Source organism: Ixodes scapularis, unplaced genomic scaffold (assembly GCF_016920785.2).
Source record: "Ixodes scapularis isolate PalLabHiFi unplaced genomic scaffold, ASM1692078v2 PGA_scaffold3__209_contigs__length_174095766, whole genome shotgun sequence".
Taxonomy (NCBI): Eukaryota; Metazoa; Arthropoda; class Arachnida; order Ixodida; family Ixodidae; genus Ixodes; species Ixodes scapularis.
Window position 1 is genome coordinate 159,828,710 of NW_024609868.1, and position 20,494 is coordinate 159,849,203.

General features: G+C 41.3%; 1 protein-coding gene across 1 annotated transcript in view; it reads right to left on the bottom strand.

Annotated features, from left to right (window-relative positions):
* Positions 1-5,767: 5,767 nt before the first annotated feature.
* LOC115319623 (disintegrin and metalloproteinase domain-containing protein 9-like) overlaps positions 5,768-20,494 on the bottom strand; it is a 39,658-nt gene continuing 24,931 nt past the window's right edge. The window contains exons 10-12 of the mRNA XM_029979671.2: positions 12,893-13,004; positions 9,988-10,134; positions 5,768-5,816 (exon numbers count right to left, since the gene is read on the bottom strand). Coding sequence (XP_029835531.2) covers positions 5,768-5,816; positions 9,988-10,134; positions 12,893-13,004 — 308 coding nt within the window. The remainder of the gene's footprint in view (positions 5,817-9,987; positions 10,135-12,892; positions 13,005-20,494) is intronic.

Below are 20,494 nucleotides of genomic sequence, written 5' to 3' on the forward strand. Positions count from 1 at the left end.
AAAAATGTCTAATCTAGCAAATGCGAGAGGCTTTACCCTTTGTTAAGAAGATGGTGTTTCGTGAGCTTTGAGCGTGCTCGCGGATCAGCAGTACCGGGGGACAACTGAGCACGTGCCGAAGCCGGTAATTCGAAGGAGACACCACTGAACTCCGATGCACGCCTCTGAGGTAACATCATAAAGATGCTTCTGCTGACGACCAGCGCATGACCAGTCGCTTTTCTCACCCGAAGCTGGTTTCTGCGTACGTGTGGGGCCAGCGGTTACTGTTAAGAAAGCATGACTTTTTTGTAAACTGCGTGTTGATCTTTATGTTATTGTGGGCGGGGCATTATGGTTGGTGTCGCACATGCGAATTCGCTCACAGTTAAATTAAAGTGAATGAGGCTAACGCCTGATTCAATTCCGGCCATTGTAGGGACGTGAAGGCTGATTGTAGTGCGCCCTCTGGGGTCAAGGCAGTGTCCCACGCGGCTTACAACCAGTGGCATTTTTAGTAGTATATGTTTCGCATGCTTTAATCTTCCATGTTTTTGTGTTTTGTGATTTCGCAGAAATATAACGTCAGTAAAACATAAAAACAACAAATAAAAGAGTTATTAATGCGACTGTTGCGCGTGCGCAATATTAAGGACGCTCTTAAATTTTCGACCTCATTCATCTCGTCCGGTAAATTTTTGCTGAGTGATCGCTTTTTATGATGTTGATGTTAGATTGGTTTTGCTGCTCGCGGTTGAAAAAATTATGAGCGAGCACTATTGATAAGTTTGGGACACCTATACTTCGTTCAACCTTAAGCCCAGACGCAGCCAATGCTTAGAGTTGATGAGATCAATCACAGAACATGAAAAGCGACCCATCATGATGTCCGTTATGTTTCCGTGCGTGTTCTATCACCATTGAACCAATCATAAGCAGAAGAGGCCTACTAACTTACACTTTAGAAGTTGCTTGATTGGTCCTATCAACTCCTAGCGTGGGCTGTGTCCCTAGTAAAATGGTAATCATGCGGACTGTTTAGAGCTAATCTAACTATTTTTATTAATCCCTGGCCTTTACACTTTCCGGTGTACTATTTAGTATCGCGAAATTCGAACTATGTATGGTGGAATCGGCAAATAAAAATGAAGCCAAAACCCACAAAGAACACAACGAGGCTGAGCTCTTCACTGCCGTGACGGCTGGGGAAGACAGACATGCAGGCCGAGCGGTTAGTCCATAAATGGACGAGGCTGAGCATTTTTGTGTGCTTCTGCGTGGTTGCATGAGCGAGCTTCCACAGCAGTCATTTGACACATGAAACTGCTTTCAATCATTTGGGAACAAAGTCTAGAGTCCAAAGTGTGAGCCTCTGTCATCCGCTGACGTCACTTGTTAATAGGTGCCAATAGATTTTCATTTGAAAAATTAGGAAGAGGACCACTACTGCAAATTCAATAACTTCGGAAAAAAATTATTGTTGCCCAATATTTCGGTTTTTATTTCAGCGATGTTTGTTGGCGCGTCAAACAAATTTTCGAGTAGATCGGAGACTATGAAGAAAACCCCGAAGTACCACTTTTAGCTGAAACGAGCAGTAGTTGAGCATTTAAAGTTTGAACGCTCCATGATAATGTCGCAGGTTAATATACGAGAACCAGTGTTTTATCACTTCAAGATTCCCGATACATAAAAAAATTTAGACGCGGACGAAGCAATTTGTAAAGCACGCGACTAAAACACTGAACTTGCAGTTACTCAATTTGCAATCAATACCACCTCTCTCGAATATGATATATATAACAGTCACCTCTTAATCAGTCGAGAAATCTTTTACATGAACCTTTTTATATATCGGGAAGGGCCTACCACAAAATACGACCATACTTTTGCCATGCCGATGTTTTTGCGTTTTCGTTTTTTACAAAGAAACATAGAAGAATGGAAAATGTTGGCTATCGAAGAATGTGTTTAACGTATAAGTTGGTTTGTATTTCGATATTTTTGTTAAAATTTTACGTACATTATGTACACCCCCTGGCTATGATGCAGAAAGGCGATGCATGTCTCTATGTAAATAAATAAATAACTAACCTTCATTCGCACTGGGGACCACAAACACTGGTTAAAAATTCAAAGTTGGCTCATAAACAGTTCCGACCGTGCGTGGCGCGTTGACAAAAAGACCACGACAAGTTACTGTTTTGTAACAAAACGTCCTTTGTTTTTATTATTTTCTTTTCCTTTTTTAAGCATGCACCCCTCAGCTGAGTGTGTGGTGGATGCTAGTAGCTCGCCCGACCAATAAACCGCCTCCCACTCGTTTCTTGACTCCACCTTTTTCCAATGGGTATAAGCAGGAGAGCGCGAGCACGTCATGAAACATAGACGTACGACTGGCCAAAGAGTACGTAGCTTCCATTGCACTCTAAGCTTAAGGGTGAGGTTAACATGGCTGGGGATTTTGAGGACCGTCACAAACTATAGTCTCAACAAAGCGCTGATTTGTATATATATATATTTTTTTTAATAAGGCGGGATGTCTTTGAGGTCACAGGTATGAATGTTCATTTCATACTTACTTTCCATACCGGAAAACCAAGTATAATGTCGTTTCACTAAATGGATTATGAAAATGAAAAACGAACTGCAGTTATTATTTGAAAAAATAAAATAAGAATGCAGACACAGAAATAATTTCTGAAAACCTGAAATCCTGATAAAATCCAGATAGATTTACAGTTTCATAATCCAGATGATGGAACGTTATACTCTTTCTTTTATTCGGTAGGTTTGGTTTACTTCTTCTCAATCTCCGATAGACTACAGCCTCAGTCCCGTCAGAGGACAGTTAGGAAACCATTTGCTATTGATCTGATATCCGCCTAAAAGCGGAGCATTCATATAATGACGCCAGGGTAATATACCGCGTGGCATCGAACTGGCTCCTGATGGAAAATCGCGGCTCGTATATTTTTACTATAGTTCACCACAAGGTGATAATTGGTATGGCTAATTCCTGTACGCCAGTGCACATTGAAATATATCAAACAAAACCGCTTGGTTAGTTTTTACATATATTGATAACCCAATTTCATAAAATTCACTTCAGCACAGTCACCAACCTGGTATATAATATATATTCAGAAAATAACTAGTACTAAAACTACCAACAGAAATAGTGCGTGTTATTGGAATATTACTGCTATAGCTAATAACAAAATATTAATAAATAAATTATGATAGGCGTTACTTGTGTAAACAAACGTTGACAGTTTTCACTCGGGTGCAGTAAAAAGTAGTAAAATGCCTTATGACAAGTGTTTGGGCATGTGTACTTTCGAAAAATTTGAAACAAATGAGCAGACATGGCCATTTGTCTATGCTCAGAACATCCAATAGCAAACACAGCCGTTCAAGAGGTCACATGTACGCGTACTACACAAGTAAGATTTACACTTTCTCAACTCAACAATCAGGTGTTTCTTAACCTTTTTATTAATATTTAACGTTAATCATAGCAACCAAACAGTAATCATTGTGCTTAGTATTTGCAGTTTGTTTGTATTCGTAATTATTTGTGCGCGTTCACTGGCGCATATTCAGCCTGTACAAAGGGATATGATATACCGTTACGCCACTGCGGAGTGAAAAACAGCTACTGAATTCCTCCTGCGCAGAAGGGATCAATGTCCGCTGCGACAGCTTACAAAGTAACGTTCCGACATAATTCCTCTTCACGCTCATGCAAGCGTGTTGCCGAACGGCCCATGAGCCCATTCGCATGCACACGTGCACGAGGGAGCCCATGAATACTTTTTCAGTGTAGATGTTGCCTCTTCATAGGCCGGAACCATCGCGAAACGCAACTGCCTGGATGATTGGAAATAAAATAAAAATCCATTCAAGTATAATTTTGATGTTTGCTCCACCAAGTTATCTGCATACTCACTTGGGCACAGTCCGAATGTTTGTGAAAATGTTCGTTAAACCCTGCAGTGAGCCTGCGACGTGCTAAGTCTGGTTCACACTGCTGCAAAGGGCTACGGCTGAGTCTACCAAAAGAGGGAATTAAGTCGCTTACGACCGCCATTGCTGCTCGGCGGCACGGTCGTAAGCTGTCACAAGGGGCTTAAAAACATGTTTTGTTGCACTCTGTTCTAGTCGGTTGCAACATTGTGAACCTGCCTTTACCCTCTATCAAATAGCGTCACACCAAAGGGCGTCACCAACCGCTTTTGTTTGATTACCAAATACATTAAAAGGTGTTGAAAATATGCACGTAGGCAGTAACGACACAAACAAAATGACGCCATGACTAAAATTATACATGAAGTAAAATTTTGATGCGAACAGACATTGGATTCATGTCGTAATAAATCTAACTGCAGTATTCGTCTAGAGCGCAGCTCTTCGGCTCCTGTTTCTGGCTTGAGCGGCGCTGCCATCGGGGTAATCGCCCGTTGCGTTATGAAACGTTTCCCATAATAACGTGACACGTGATGTGACGTGGGACTTTCACGAGGGCAAAATTTCCCTGCTAATGTTGACGAAAAATTTTTCCCGCTAACGTTAGCGAAAACATTTTTCCCTCTTGACGCCACTCAACCCGGGAATATTGTTCTGCTGAATTTAGCGGGAAAAGGTTTCCGCAAAACTTTCCCCCCAAATTTCGCCGAAAAATGTTACCCTCGTGACGTCACACGTGACGCTCCTCTTCATCCCCTCCCCTCCTCCTTTTTAAAAGCTGCTCTCTGATTCGGCGTTACAGGAAATTGTAACTGTGTTTCATTGGTTGTTTCTTTTTTTTAGGTCGTTGTGAAAGTTTCTTTTTGATTGCGCTGCTACCCCAAAGCAGCCTACATCAATGAGTCGGGACATGGCAGTATTTTTAGTGTTCTTATCAAATGAACAAGAACTATTCAATAACTTTGTCCCTCTTCTTTTCTGGAAGCAAAATACTCGACTAGCCATTTCTGAGTGCACCCAAACATCGTGTGCATTCCGACAATTTAAAAATATGTTTATTAATAGATCAAACTAATTCACCTGAATGCATTCTTTCTGAATCTCCTGGGATCACTAGTTTTGTAGACCGCGCAGGTGACTCAGAAATGTAGTTTTTCAATGTTTTTCATACATATTTATGAAGGTATTTATTAAAACGACTTGCCTTATAGTGAGTCTTTTACCGAATGAGCGAGCGTAGCGCAAATTAGAACGGTGCTAACCAAGCACAGGTAATTTACACATTTACATATGCAGGGTGCAAATATAGCCGAGTGACGTAGTCATTTTAAATATGAATACCGTATATGGCCAACTTTCGAAAATGAAATTAACATTAGATTATATCTTTCGTATTAGATTATATTAGATTATAAATAAAACCGATATCCACACTTTCAGTGTCTTGGTGTAAACAATATAAACTGCAGGACTAGAAAATAGCCCATAGCTCTTTGCAGTCACCAAGCACTACTTCCCCCCCCCCCTCCCCTTTGTTCCAACTGACGCATGATGCACCATTTTGTCACAAACGGCTGCAGCCCGATATTGGTGCTAAGGCACGAGGCGTAAAAACATGAAACTATGCCGCCCTGTCCCGGAATCTTGGTTATGCATATCGCGACGTTCTCAATTGACTAAACTGACTCGCAGTTATGCTGTGATAATTAATATTTATTTTTTTGCTCGTACTGTGCCTAAAAGAATTGTATACTTTTTTTTAAGTGGAAGTTATACGTAATTGAGTGGTGCTCCATATGGACTTTCTGTAATCTTCCTCCTAGAGTTGCATTCTTGCCGTCTTTTCAAAGCACCTTTGGTCTTTCTCGCTGTAACCAGAAAATCGATAGCAAACACAAAATTACATAGTTTAATGTTGCGATAGTTCAGCAACATCAATGTCGATAATACTTGAACTCGGTAAATTTATGAAATAGACCACAATGTTAAAAGCGAAGATAAAAATCAAAACAATAAAAGTATATACTGGCTGTTTTGAGTCATGAATGACATGTTTAGAAAAAAACATTAAATTTACATTAATATGGTTTATGCATCTGGGTTTTACGGAGAGGGGGAGATTATGTGGAGGGATAGGTAGTGAAAAGAACCATGCGGTTCAAAACAGAACATTTCTGAGCGCCATCAAAAACAATTAAATCAGCAAACTAAGAAACAAAATTGCCAGTGACATTCACATTTAAAGTCCTGTTATGCACGAAATTTCTTCAGAATTGCCCGGAAAGGTACTGTGTCACGTTACGTATATCTTGCCGCTAAACTTAGCGGGAAAATTGAATAGTTGTAAATGTCAAGTGTCTTTAGGTCACGTGATGTCAATTTTTCCCACAAAATTTAGCGGATAATCGAAATTGGTGTCTGGGTCACAAGACGTGAATTTTCCCGGTAAATTTAACGGGTAATTGAAATAATATGTTGGTCACGTGCCGTCAATTTCGCCAAGGTGTATAAGTCACGTAACGCCATATTCCCCGCTAAATTTAGCGGAAAATGCTTGAATGGACGGTCAAAATTGTGGTACTGTGGGGTAGCGTTAAAAAACATGTCTTGTTTAAAAAAAAATATTCGGATTGCCTTGAAACTACGGTAGTGCGCTAAACCTACCAGTCGGGGAAACAGCGCTAATTAAACAGAGCAAAATTGCGAATAATAGAACATTTGAAAACCTCGCGGCAGCGTTTTTGTACCTATAGCCTTGCGTGTCTTCCACAGGTGGTAACTTAGCGCGCTACCGCCTTTCCCACGCTCCACAATGAGTTCTAATATTGGCTATTTTACTAGCTTTTCATGACGCTCTGCAAGTTTGTCAAAAAAATTTTGTATTTAATTTTTAGAAAATAATTATTTATTTACCAAATTTTAGGTAATTCACGAACTTCTAGACAGGACTATCCTCTATATTGTGTATCGGGGTGCGCATAGCTCACCAGCGCAAACCGTATGCTTCTAGATATAACGGCTTTTTAAAATCTGTAATACAAATGTCGAGTGTTGCCAGTAAGACTAAAATAATTCTTACAAATAGTTGGGTGAGAAAAAAAAAAGAAAAAAACTAAAGTCATATCAGGAGATAAAAAAAGCCAATTGCTTCTAGCAAAAGCTTGGTGAATGTTATCACAAGAAACGAAATCAGCACATACCATAACATGGTATATGCTGACATGGTAAAGCCACGGGGTGTACTAACGTTACCACTCTTGCAGCAGGAGCAGAACTAACGGTCTGATAATACCGATGATAAGGATATCGCCCTCGTTCTGGCACCGCCAACTTTTTTCCGACTGCATGAGTAGAAACTTTAGCGCACCTTCGCTCTCCCCTGAGAGCTTCAATTCTTCCTAAAAATCATATGGCAAGAAAGATTGTATACTACAACACTTTCAATGCTAAGTGGAATGCTGCCCTTTTCTCAAAACATGTTTGTACTGGAACCCTCTGCTGCTGAGGTACGGGGTGTCACAAAAAAAAGTTTACATGGCTTTTTTACCGCCAAAAAGATCTATGCACCGCCGAATGTTTATTTTCCGCCAAAATGTAGCGCTAGAGGTCACAACCAGGTGGCAAAGTTTCTCAACTTTGGCACCTGGTTGTGACCTGGTTCTCGTTCTGAAGAGCAAGATATATATATATATATATATAATGAGCTCGGCCCATGAAAACTACCTAGAATGGCTCATACACGAATGGACAAAACACTCGGTTGCATACACAACTGGGCGACACACTTGAACAGAATGCTTTGCCGTTGATGCTGAGTGCGCTCTAAGCGAATGCTGGTGTCCCTGACCCGACGTTTGCATGAGTAAAAAGGGTTGGCTAGAGCATTGGATTTGGCGGGTTACTTCATATAACTCATTGCACCATTCAGTGTGTCTCTTTTGCGAAAACAAGGTATCTGTATTTTTGTTGTGAAAATATTCTTGCATCTGTTTATCATTAAGCCAGTTATACATTCAAATAAGTAAAGGGCAGAGAAAGTATTTGTTGCAAGAAAGCAACAATTGTTGAGAAAAGTTCGGCTGGTTTGAGAATTGAGTATTGAATGATCCCATAACATGAATTGAAAAAAACCCAGAAGATTTGAACACTCATCCTTTAGTGTACTTTATATTCGGATATTTACATAAAATATATATTGTGGGCGCAAATGGCCCCAGAAATTCGAGAATACATGATAAAGAACCAAGCGTCTACCGTACACAAAAAGGCGGTGCTTATGGGGACTTGTGGACTGCGCTATATCCGGAGAAGTCAACCCTTACAATAAGCGCCTTCAGTATAGCTATTCATTTTTTTTACCTTTTCATTGCAACAACTACAATTCTAAACGCTTTTTGGCGATTTTTTGTTTGAATCGCTTCTGTTTCCTAGTCATTCGTTTTTCTCTATACCGTAGTGTCTGCAGCAGGTTGGGAAAAACAATATCAGCTACGAATGACCACCAAAGTGTACCAGACTACAACGAGATGTTTAACAGGACAATGCAACTTAAGACGTTTGTCCTAAACCGAAACAATGCTCCATCTCTGCCTGTCTCAAGATGAACTAGGATTTAAACAGCATGTAGTCTTCAGGGCAAGCTGAAATTGCCTGTTCACCAACATGGTAAAATTGTATAAGGTCCTTCGCTCTTTGGAGATATTATTAGATACCTTTTAAAGCTTTTTAGGTGCTCTTTTGTAAATCTTTAAATATTATAGTTTCGGTTGGTTTTACACTTTAAAAAACATGTGTGAGTAAATTTGTTAAAATAGCGAACAATGACACTTTTGTTCCCAAGACCGAACATTGTTCTAAAAGCTCGTCCGTAAAAATACGATGGCCATGGTTATGGCCGGAAGCTTAAAAATTCAAAATAGACGGAACGCCTTTTAGTTTTTACTTTCATTCACTTCCTCAGACTTGAACACCAAATGCTACGAAGCATGTAAAAGTCCTGATCCCGAGGCCTACCACCAAAAAAACACGCGAATGCATAAATGCAATGGACCCGTTTCGAAAGTCAGTGGCAGATTATTAGAAGGTCGGAACAACCCTACAGTGGTGTAACAAATAAAATCGTGGAAAGTGCCAGTTATCCCATAAGATAGCGAACGTCAGAGCGCGGTCAACGCTAGGAGTGAACGAGCCAATCAAACAGCGTCGAAAATGAAATGTCCCTGCGCTCATTTCCTTTTTTTTTGTGAGTGTGCTTCTGCCTTTAATCCAACACATCACAAAACTGTGCCGTGGCGTTGCGGTCATTGTCTGCAATTGAGCAGGAATTGCGCATCTCCCAACTGAAGGTGGTCTTTCGAAAGGACTCTATTGGAAGTCAGGGCTTAAATATAAAAGGGCAAATCGTAAATTTTCCATACAATTACAAAAACAAAAGGTGCAAATTTCACGCATTCTTATGAGTTTATACTAATGTAGCCTGCTGCTAAACCAGTTTATGCATTTTCTAGCGGCCACCATAAACACTAACTTACTAGATGGCTAAAGACAACACCAAAAACTATATCGCATTTTCGAAAAAACAACAATCTTGACTCAGTGGAAAAAAAAACGGCATCCATGGGTGCTGGTTTTTTTGGAGTGTGGATGCCAGGGAGTTAGAGGAATAATAAACCGACAAACCTTACGCCAGCTTGCGTGGGGGTTTGCATCTGGTGCTCGTTTACTGTTTTATTTATGTGTACTTTGAAGCACACAACGAGCGCTTAATTCGTTCAAAATTACTTTTGCTTACAAATCAGTCAATCACAAATACTACTGCAGACAGACTAAATATACCCTAATTCAATAGGAATAAGATAATCACAACCCTTCATCTTCACTCGCCCTTTTCCTTTTCTCACTTTTATATTTTTATTTTGATATTCTTGACAAAACTATGCAGCATTAATTTTATGCAAAGTAATGTTATAAAGGGATGCTCAACCAGTATCCACTATCTTCGGGAATTGAAGTTGCGAGCAGTATATCAAAATATCTTACATTAGGCATCTCTTCATCTTGTCATAGACGCAGTGAGAAAATACAGAGCGTCCTGGCGTATCCAATACAGCTGCCATTACATATCCTGCACCCGGGCCACAGTCAAGACCAGCATGTCCAGGGTGTTCTTCGTGATTCATTCCCAATCTGCATGTTGTAAGAAAAAACAACAAAAAAAAAGACAGGATCGAAGCATGAACAGCACATCAGCTAAATCTACAAGCTTGAGCACGGTACTTTTTAACCAGGATCTCAAAACGAACCAACACCCGATACGAGAAGAATATCAGAAGGAGGAATTGTGTCGAACTGGAACATAGATCAATACCGTAGTCGAGAGCTCCTGAAGTCAAATGGCCCGTTTAGCTCTTTCGTAGCTGTCGATGGATTTGAAGTATGCTATGAGGTATCCAAGTCAATTAAATGTGATGTGAGATACGCATGACCTTCGATATTATTGGTGCGACGAGCATGTGCGTAGTCTAGATGTTCACAACGCTGGACTGTATAGATGGCTCATGGAAGCATGTATATATATATGTATGTATGTGTGTGTGTGTGTGTGTGTGCGTGTGTGTGTGTATTCTGAAGAAGAGAGGCCTCCTCTTGGGACGTCAAATAAACATTTCCTTCTTTTTGTTCTATCCATGGATCTTTCTTGTGTAATTTTACAAGAAAAACCGACCTGGTGAATTACACATTTGACGGAAAGTTTAGATTGCTACGTGCAGGCGTCGATTTTTACGGTCTATTCTAGATCAAGCCTGGTGACTTGAACCATCATATATATATATATATATATAGTTGTTTCTAAGAATACAACCTTGAAACATGTTTTTATATTCATTTGAAATGAGGTTTGGTAAGCTTTTCGTATCCTTAAGTTCAACTAGGTTACGCTGTTCCCGGACATGGTGAGTTTGAGAGTACGGTGCGCTCGTGCCTCGCCTACGAGTACTCTACTTGCTTTCTGTTTTTATCTACTGCTTTGACCTGTATTTGACATACTGTTGTGTTTGTGATAAGACGTGGGGTTCACCGAACGGAAAAACAAATTCACATATTTATTATCCTGTATTTTTTTCAAGACCGGGATTTGATTATTATATTTTTGCTTTTCGAATTTTAAAGCAGAAGACGGCGGGTAGAAAGCAATTTTTATCTCAGGATAAAAAAACAACAAAAAACACCTTCATGGCTGGAATTTCTCTATTTTTTTAGCGGCACGAATTTGTAAATGATATTGTTGAGCAACTAAATTGAGGAATTAAAGGATGCTGTCACGATCGCCATGAGCACGTGCGCAGAATTGCGTTTGCGATTTTTATGCATTGCGATAACGCAATCTTGTCGTTTTCTTTTCACAATTACTATGTACTAACCGATGGCGTAAAATATAACACATGTGGCGTCGTTGGCGTCCAAGTCCATCACAACGTAGGCGTCTCCCGCTGCCTATAGTGGATTGCATAAAATCTTTAAAACGGTGGATTGCTGGGCTACAGTGTTGTTGAACAACATTATTAAAAACATTGCAAAAGGAGAGGAAAAATGTACTAGTACTTATGTCTCTCCTGCGTCTGTCCTGTTTTGTTCCTTCTAATTTTGCACCGTCCTATTGTGTCGTCTTTACAATGTTGTATAACCTTCAGGAGCTCGACAATTTTTATCACGTCGACTGTAAGATACTGTCAAAGTTCGTGAATAAAAACGTGAATGTCTGTACATGAAAGAAAGGCTATGTTTACATTTTCCTTGCTATGGATGCCGAAGACAAAGATATCAGTGCCGCATTCAGTTCATCCGGGGTAAGGTTTTTTTATTTTTACTTGAAACCGCTCATTCTACATTCATATAAATATACTTTTTTATTAGTTGCCATATTTAAAAAAATGAATTTTAAATCTTACTGGTGTTTTCTTTTCCGCTTTATTTTAGACACAGACACATTCATAAGAATTTGAACCGCACGAATAAATAACTAGATCATGCGCTCCGCGGTGTTAGACCTTTAGCGTTACTTGTATTTCTTCATGGCTTGACAAGGAGCTAAGGTATTCAATCTCATAAAATAAAGATAGTCAAAGATTTAAGATGACTAAACTAATATTTCACTCTTCACCTCAAATTAGTTTATTAATTTTTTACATGTGATGAAAAAATTTTAAGAAAAAAAACAAGTAAAATATTTTCGCGCGCGTACATGTTTTTATATTTAAATTTGTTAGAAAGGTAATTTCACTCAGCATATTTTGTTTAGCACGAAGCACTGTGACAACGTTACTGTGGTTACTGTACGTCAAAAGAATAAATATATATATATATATATATATATACATATATATATATATACATATCTACCCACTGTGTTCCTTAAATATTATCAGCACTTGCAAGGAAATTACCGTGTGTGTGATACGCTCGGTAACATAACGCATTTCGCCAATGTTGGGTAGCCGGTCCTAGATGTGTTTCTTGTGTTGCGATTTTATATTATTTCCAATAAGAAAGCTCTATTTTGGTGTGCTGAGGCACTATAATCCTCGCCAATTACCGTTAAAATGCATGGGCGGCAGGAGTCTAAGGCATAAATATGACCATATTTGAGCCAGTTGGCATATGGTGGAAACTGTGACCTAACCGATGATTCGCATGCCTGACTCCGGGGAAACAAAACGGAAACTAATATAATCTACTGAACCGGACTCTAAACAAAACCGGAATAGAAACCTGTTCGATGCCAAGTTAAAAAAGTTTTGCTGTTCTCTCTCTTTCTCTGTGTTAATAGGCTATAGGGCGTATATGATATTAATATGCCAAGAATAGAACGGATAATTTAAATGACTCCAAAGACAGGATGTTGTTTAATAGGGTTGAGATGAGACATTCAGACCAAAGTACTTACTGGTGACCCAATTCATGAGCTATAAATAGTGCAGATGTTGACTCGCTTAATCCTTGAACTGAATGAACGGTTACTTTGTATTTCGAGCAGATACCACAGATAATCGTGCATCCTGAAAATAGATTTTCTTATATCAAATACTGTGGTATCAGTGTAGATGTTTCGCTGTTTTTAGATTCGCGGAAGTCAACTTTATGCAAAAGCCGAGTGAGCTCAAGGAAGCGTAGCGGGGATGGTGTGGTATACAAATCTAAGGAAGAGGTGGCTAGTAATTATGATGAAAATAATCCCTGGAGAAGGGGAACAAGAGGGACAAGGGACAAACACAAATCTCCAAACAGAGCTAGGTGACTAATGCGCGACCGAAAAAATCCGCCTGGTCCGGGTATCGAACCCGGGACCTCTCCACCTGTGGAGAGGTCCCGGGTTCGATACCCGGACCAGGCGGATTTTTTCGGTCGCGCATCAGTCACCTAGCTCTGTTTGGAGATTTGTGTTTGTCCCTTGTCTCTCTTGTTCCCCTTCTCCAGGGATTATTTTCATCGTTACTGTCCAGCTCGCTTGCACCTTTGCATTTAATTGCATTATAATAATAGTAATTATGCTTGTTAAATTACGTTTGAAGTTCAACATGGTACTGTCTTTAGCACATGAAAGGAAATATATATATATACATACATATATATATATATATATATATATATATATATATATATATATATATATATATATATATATATATATATATATATTTGGTGTTTGTTAAGTTTAACAGATTCGTTTAACAAAAGCCGTGAAAGTTATGCCGCTTGTGGAGGCGAGTTATACGACCAGGGGGACATGTTATATGGGGCTAATCATAACGATTAGTCGGCTAATTAACTCAATTCGTTAATTAACTTTTTAATTAATAAAAATAGACATATGGTTCCGATAAGAAACTTGCTCAACGTCATCGAAAATAACTAAATCAGTAATTTTCAGAAAGACTTTGAGCGCGTGAGAGGCGTACTAGTGCACTAAATTTACCACTCGTGGATCAGGTACAAAGCCAGCGGTTGCGGTAAGGCGCCCCGCGCGATTTTTCCGTATCTTATCTCGCCCCAGCCTTGTACCAGCTCCACGAGTGGTAAATTCAGTACAATACTACGCTTCTCACGCGCTCAAAGTCTTTTTGAAAATGACTGATTTAGTGGTTTTCGATAACGCTGAGAAAGTTTCTAATTGGAACTATATGTCTATTTTTATTAATTAGAAAGTTAATTGATGAATTCTATTTAACTAGCCGACCGATCGTTACGATTAGCCCCCTATAATATGCCCCCCTGGCCGTATAACTCACCTCCACAAGCGGCATAAGTGTAACTTTCACGGCTTTTTCATACAAATCTGTTAAGATTTAAACAAAAAAGCCCTGTATATATATATATATATATATATATATATATATATATATATATATATATATATATATATATAATACAAATTATTCAAATGAATGAACCCTACTTAATCGATTGTATCAAAGTTTTACAAAACCGGTGCAAGTCAAAATTTATGGCGGATTCAAGATTTCAAATCTGGACATCTCACCTTCCGGGCGGGAATGCTAACCAAAAAACACAGCCATTGATTTTTTTAAATACAAATTGGCAGGATTCAACGTACCTATTGTTGATCGTTGGTGCTCCCTACTAAATGGTAAACTGACGGAAAAAAAGGCGAGAGAGTGGGCTGCTTATACGCATTTTAGAAACCAGAAATACAGCACGTTCTGAAGTAATAGTCACACCTCTCTGTTAAATATTAGAGCTGTTTGCTAATCTTATAAAGGTACTAAGGTAATATCAACCTTGCATCGATATTTGCACCCATGAACAACTGTAGTTTTAACCACGCTTTTTGGAAGAACATAAAGTTATGTTTAGGTCACGCCCAAAAATAACCTACGCATTCTCGAACGTTTAGTTTCTGCCCATTTATGCGAGAGGCCAAGAATCCAAACATTGTTGTTGGCAGCAAATGCAGATTTGTAACCTGGTCATCGGTACCTAATGCCTAGTTTTAAAAACGCTTGGTTATTTTATATGAAAGCATACATGAGATTTGAAAATTAACAATGAATTGCCAGTCCAGTTTTTGGTAGCAGACGACATTACTACATATGAGTTTGCAAATTCCGTTCAATGCAAATTTTTTTGAAACCCTAAAAAAAGTGATTAATATTATTTTTTTAACGGTAATGTTTAAACACTTGCCGTCTGACTCTAACCCCTAGAGGTACAATAGTAGGAAACAAAAAGTTAGGCTATGTGTTGATTGGCATGTAAATCTAAAAACCCGCTGTTTCTCTCACAAACTTCGTACACTCGCACCAAAACTGGAAGGAACAGGAGTTAAATACGTAATACCAGCGCTTCCGTTGCATTGTTGTGATCTAAATTTGATGCCGTGTAGGGCTGCCCTAGCCCAATGGTATATCCAGGGCCACAGCTTCACCCCACTTTAAGGATTACAGCAACAATCATTTGAAGTACTGAAACGGTACCAATTATTAACCTTTCCTGCTTTAGTAATAGCAGCAGATTAGTTTATCTTACTTAATTTGCAAGAGTTTGTTAAGAAAATGGTGCATAAAGATGATGCCAAAACTAACATGCAAATTTCAACCAATTTTTTTTCAATTTCGAGATGTCACAGGAAGGCAGCATTGCACGTCGTCGAGCAGTCACAATACAGCAGAGCATGTCGGGTACATCTGTGGGGCTAATTGAGTGGTGAACTTAGTTTCGACAGCCCTCATTTAACGCATTAAAATATTTTGTAGTCAGTTATGAAAGAGTTCCACTACCCGAACACTGAGCCTTTGCCTAGCATTAGTGCCAGTTGGAGTTTCGAGCGAAAATGTTACTCATAAGAAAAAAAAAATTAAACCCTATTTGCGATAGAGTGAGAGGATGTTTCAACGGCCTAATGATTCGGTTTTTTCTCGCATAGTATTCTAACAAATTAGTAGAGTTCTCGTATGACAATGGTGGATAAACTGAAGAAGGGTCGAAGTTTTTGACCAAGCCTAATACTGCTTTCTGTCACAAAATTTGACTACCCCCAAGGTTTGTACCCCAAGAAACTAACTGACTGGTGCTGATGTCCCGGTTTCTCAAAATTGTTTCACTACTAAAATGCTCAGTAAACAAAAACGGACGGGTGAATACATCGTCTCAGAATTTCGAAGTGAAACACGCCTGAACATTGCACATATTACATTATTTCTGAGGGGATTTCTTGACTTACGTTTTGCAACGCACGAGACTGTAAGGCTCCTGGTTTCTTAAAAACTCATGTACATCCTTATTATGTCGGGGTACTTTTAAAACTGATAAAAACTTTTAACCCCGACTTTTCTTTCATCGAGATTTATAATTTTATTCTTCGCGTATTTTTTTTATCACCACCACAATTTTTTTTTGCAAATAAAATATGCAGGAAGGACTAAGATTTCGAAATTAGGTAATTTTATTTTACACTCAATGAATAAAGTCGGAAGAAAAAGAACACGTGCACCGTGTTTTGAACAGCCGCTTGGGGTTTTATTTTTTGTGCATTCTGAAATCGAATGACAAGAGACCATCCCTATATTGAGAGAACGTAGTTCTAGTAAAATGTCGTGGGGAAACCGGAACCGGTGTAAATATATGCACGAATTTATTTGTTCATGAATTTCGCCGTGAAAAAAAAGATCCTGCTAAATCTAGAGGGGCATGTCCCTCGTAAAATATGCGCATAAGAATGTCTCCTTATATACCTCGTAGACTGAAGAAATTCTCCTGTCACATTCTGCTTTCTTTTTACGATATAAGAACAGAGGTTCGTTGTTCTTATTCAGACGCCATATCATGGTGGTAAATAATGCGAAACGGCACTGCTCCGGTAGTTTTAAAAATGACTTCTAATGTTGTAGAAAAAAAAAATCAAATCCAACACTTCGGCCCGCAAAAATACTACGCCTCTTAAAATGCTTGAAAACTGTTTGGATATGATGCTGCGAAAGTTTTTCACAAATGATTAGGTGACGAAACAAAGAATAGCTGAGGAAATTGAAGTATTTAATGGGCCGAACTTGTGCCCAAAACCAAAAAGGAAACAGAGGATAACAACGGCGAGACTGACTACGGCTCGGCACGCGGAGCCCCTTATGTACACCCGTGGGCTTCTGGAACAATCGGCGTAGTAAGTTCGACGCGTAGAACATTCGGACCGCAAACAAGTAACAGGTTTCTCGAAATTACCAGAACACTGAACTGCAAAACCAAACAAAACACGCGTCACTCCCAGGAATCGAACCCTGGCTCTTCGCCTAAGGGGCAAGCACGGTAACGATTAGGTCACGGCCGCGCTGACTAGTTGGCCAGCTGCGCGCTGCATTACTCCCCCTTTAAAAAATGCATCGCTCCGATACAGCACAAAGAAAAACAAAGCAAATCAAAATAACGGCAAACTAAAGAGTTATTTTGAACACATAGCGTCCACAAACTGTCGAGCGTAGAACGGCTTCAGGCGCACGACGTGGACGATTTGAGGTCCCGATGGGCGACGTGATGATGTTCTTGTTCCGTCGGGCATCACCTCGTAGTTCAGATCCCCGAGTCGACGAAGCACTTTGTAGGGTACCAAGTAGAGCTTCAGGAGTTTCTCGTTCAGGCCGCGTCGTCGTAACGGGGTCCAAACCCACACACGATCTCCGGGCTTGAAGCGAACGTCGATCCGGCGAAAGTTGTACCGGGCAGCGTCGACACGTTGTTGATCTTGAATTCAGAGTCGGCGAGCTTCCCAACTTCGGCTCGTTGAATAACCACATTGGCGTCTGGGATCCCATCGTCAGCTGGTTCGTGGAGTAGCATTGCGTCGAGCATGGTCGTTACTTTTCTGCCACGCACCAGCTGGAACGCGGTTACTCCTGTGGTCTCTTACACCGCCGTGTTGTAAGCAAACGTGACGTAAAGTAACACTTCGTCTCAAGATTTGTGCTCTACGTCAACATACATGGGGATCATGTCGGCGATTGTTTTGTTTAGCCGTTCTGTTTTTCCATTTACCTGCGGATGGCACGCAGTGGTTCGACAGTGGCCCGTTCAACTGAGACGAAGGATCTCTTGCGTCAGCTGGACCATGAACGATGATCCACGCTCGGCCAATAGGGCTTCGGAGGTGCCGTACCGGAGGTCAATGGACTAAATAAAAAACTTGGCGACTTCACCAGCCGTATCTGATAGAAGGGCGTTCGCCCGGGCGCACCGTGTGAGATAATCTCTGGCGATGATCATTCAGCGATTTCCCGTCGTTGGCGGCAGGAAAGGGACAAGAAAATCCATTCCCATCAGCTGGAACTTTGGGGACGGGGAAGAAATTGGATGCGGAAGTCCTGACGGCTTCTTCGGCGCTTTCTTGCCTCGCTGACACTCGTGGCATGATCGAGTATAGAGTTGAACGGTTTTGGGAAGCCTCGGCAGTAGTACTTTTCTCGAATCCTGGCGAGCGTCCTGTTGTAGCCAAGGTGTCCAGCCGTTGGGTCGTTATGCAGTTCTTGGAAGATTTCTTTTCGAAGGCTGGAAGGAATAACCAACAGCCATGCTGTGTTGTTATTGAAGAATATTTTTTTTTTGTACAGCACCCCTTGTTGTGTGGAGAAGGTAGGCAGGATTCGTAAGAAAGCACGGGGAACCGTACTCGTTGTCTCTCTAAGTGCACGATGCGCGCTCGCAGTTCAGGGTTGTCTCGTTGGAATGCTGGTATGTCGCTGGCATCGAGAGCGCCTAGGAAACATTCAGCATGCTCGTCTCCATTGCAGGCAGGACCGGCCTCCACTGCGGCCCTTGACAGGCAGTCGGAGTCATTGTGTTTACGGCCGGACTTGTACACCACGGTCATGTCGAACTTCTGCAGTCGTAGGCTCCACCGGGCGAGTCGCCCGGAGTAATCCTTCAATTTCGCGAGCCAGCAAAGCGAGTGGTGGTCCGTGAATACGCGAAACGGACTTCCATACAAATATGGGCGGAACTTTGTTATTGCCCAGACGCCAGCAAGACACTCCTTTTCAGTCGTTGAGTAGTGCTCTGCCTTAGACAGCGTCCCAGTCACGTATGCGATGACTCGCACTGCCCCGTCCTGCCTTTGGACTAGTACTGCGCGAAGTCCGGTGTCAGTGGCGTCCCTGGGGAAGGGGGGCGTCTGGTGTCTTCGCTTGAGCTCATCAAATGATCCCTGGTGCTCTTCTGGTCATTCAAACTTTACGGCGCCCTTCGCGACGGGCGTCAGCGGTGTGGACATCTTGTCGAAGTCTCGAACAAACCGTCTGTAGTAGGCACAGAATTCGAGAAATCTTCTCACGGCCTTCGTGTCAGACGGCGGCGCAAATGCAGCTACGGCGTGGGTCTTTGGGTCAGGAAGAGCACCTTTGGTGTTCACGACGTGGCCAAGGAACTTTAGTTCACCATAGGTGAACCGACACTTTGTTGGCTTGAGTGACAGGCCGGCGGCCTTGATGGCTTGAAGCACGGCATGAAGTCGTTTCAGGTGATCGTCGAAACCCCATGAAAATACCACGACATCGTCCAGGTAGACGAGGCAGCTCTGCCATTTCAGATCAACCAGCACTGTGTTCATCACACGCTGGAGGGTGGCTAGTGCTGTACATAGTCCGAAGGGCATCACATTGAATGCGTAAAGTCCGTCGCGAGTGACGAAGGCAGGTTTCTCGCGGTCGCGTTCGTCGACTTCCTTCTGCCAGTAGCCACTCTTCAGGTCCATCGACAAAAAATATCGGGACTGGCGCAGTTGGTCTAACGTATCGCCGATCCGGGGTTGGATAGACGTCCTTAGTCACAACGTTCAGTCGACGATAGTGCAACGCAGAACCTCAGGGTTCCGTCATTCTTTGCAAGGACGACGGGCGACGCCCATGGGCGTCTTGAGGGTTGAACGATATCGTCGTCGAGCATTTCCTGGACTTGATCTTGAATCACCTTCCTTTATTTAAGGAGACTCGACGCGGCGACTGGTGGGAAAGATTAACGACTTCGGCGGTGTCCCGGAGCAGAGCATCCCAGACCATCATCAAGGAACATCACTCACCAACAACCAAGCGCTGCTGAAAACCAGACAGCGCCAAGACCTTCAGCCACACAAGGACGGACTGAAAGTGAGACAATTTCTGACTTGTATATTTGTGTATAGCTAGAACGTTTCTTATTTTTGTTAATTTTTTTTTAATATATATATATATATATCTCGATCAAACCTCACGGTGTGACTGAATTCTTCCTTCGGCGGTTTGACCTGAACCAATAACATTACAACGTGCCATACTCGCAGAGAATGTCCATTTCCGGGATAACGTCCCTCGCACAGTCTTGCAGAACGACGAATTGCACAGGGCACGTCAGGCCGTGACTTTCGACGCGAGCAGTGCACCTTCCGACAGGCGTTATGAAATGTCCACCAGCGGTTCGTATCTGCAGCCCATCCCACGGCGTCGTCACTTTTCGAAGGCGGCGAGAGAGCCTCGCACTCAAGACTGAGTAGTATGCTCTCGTGTTCAGAAGA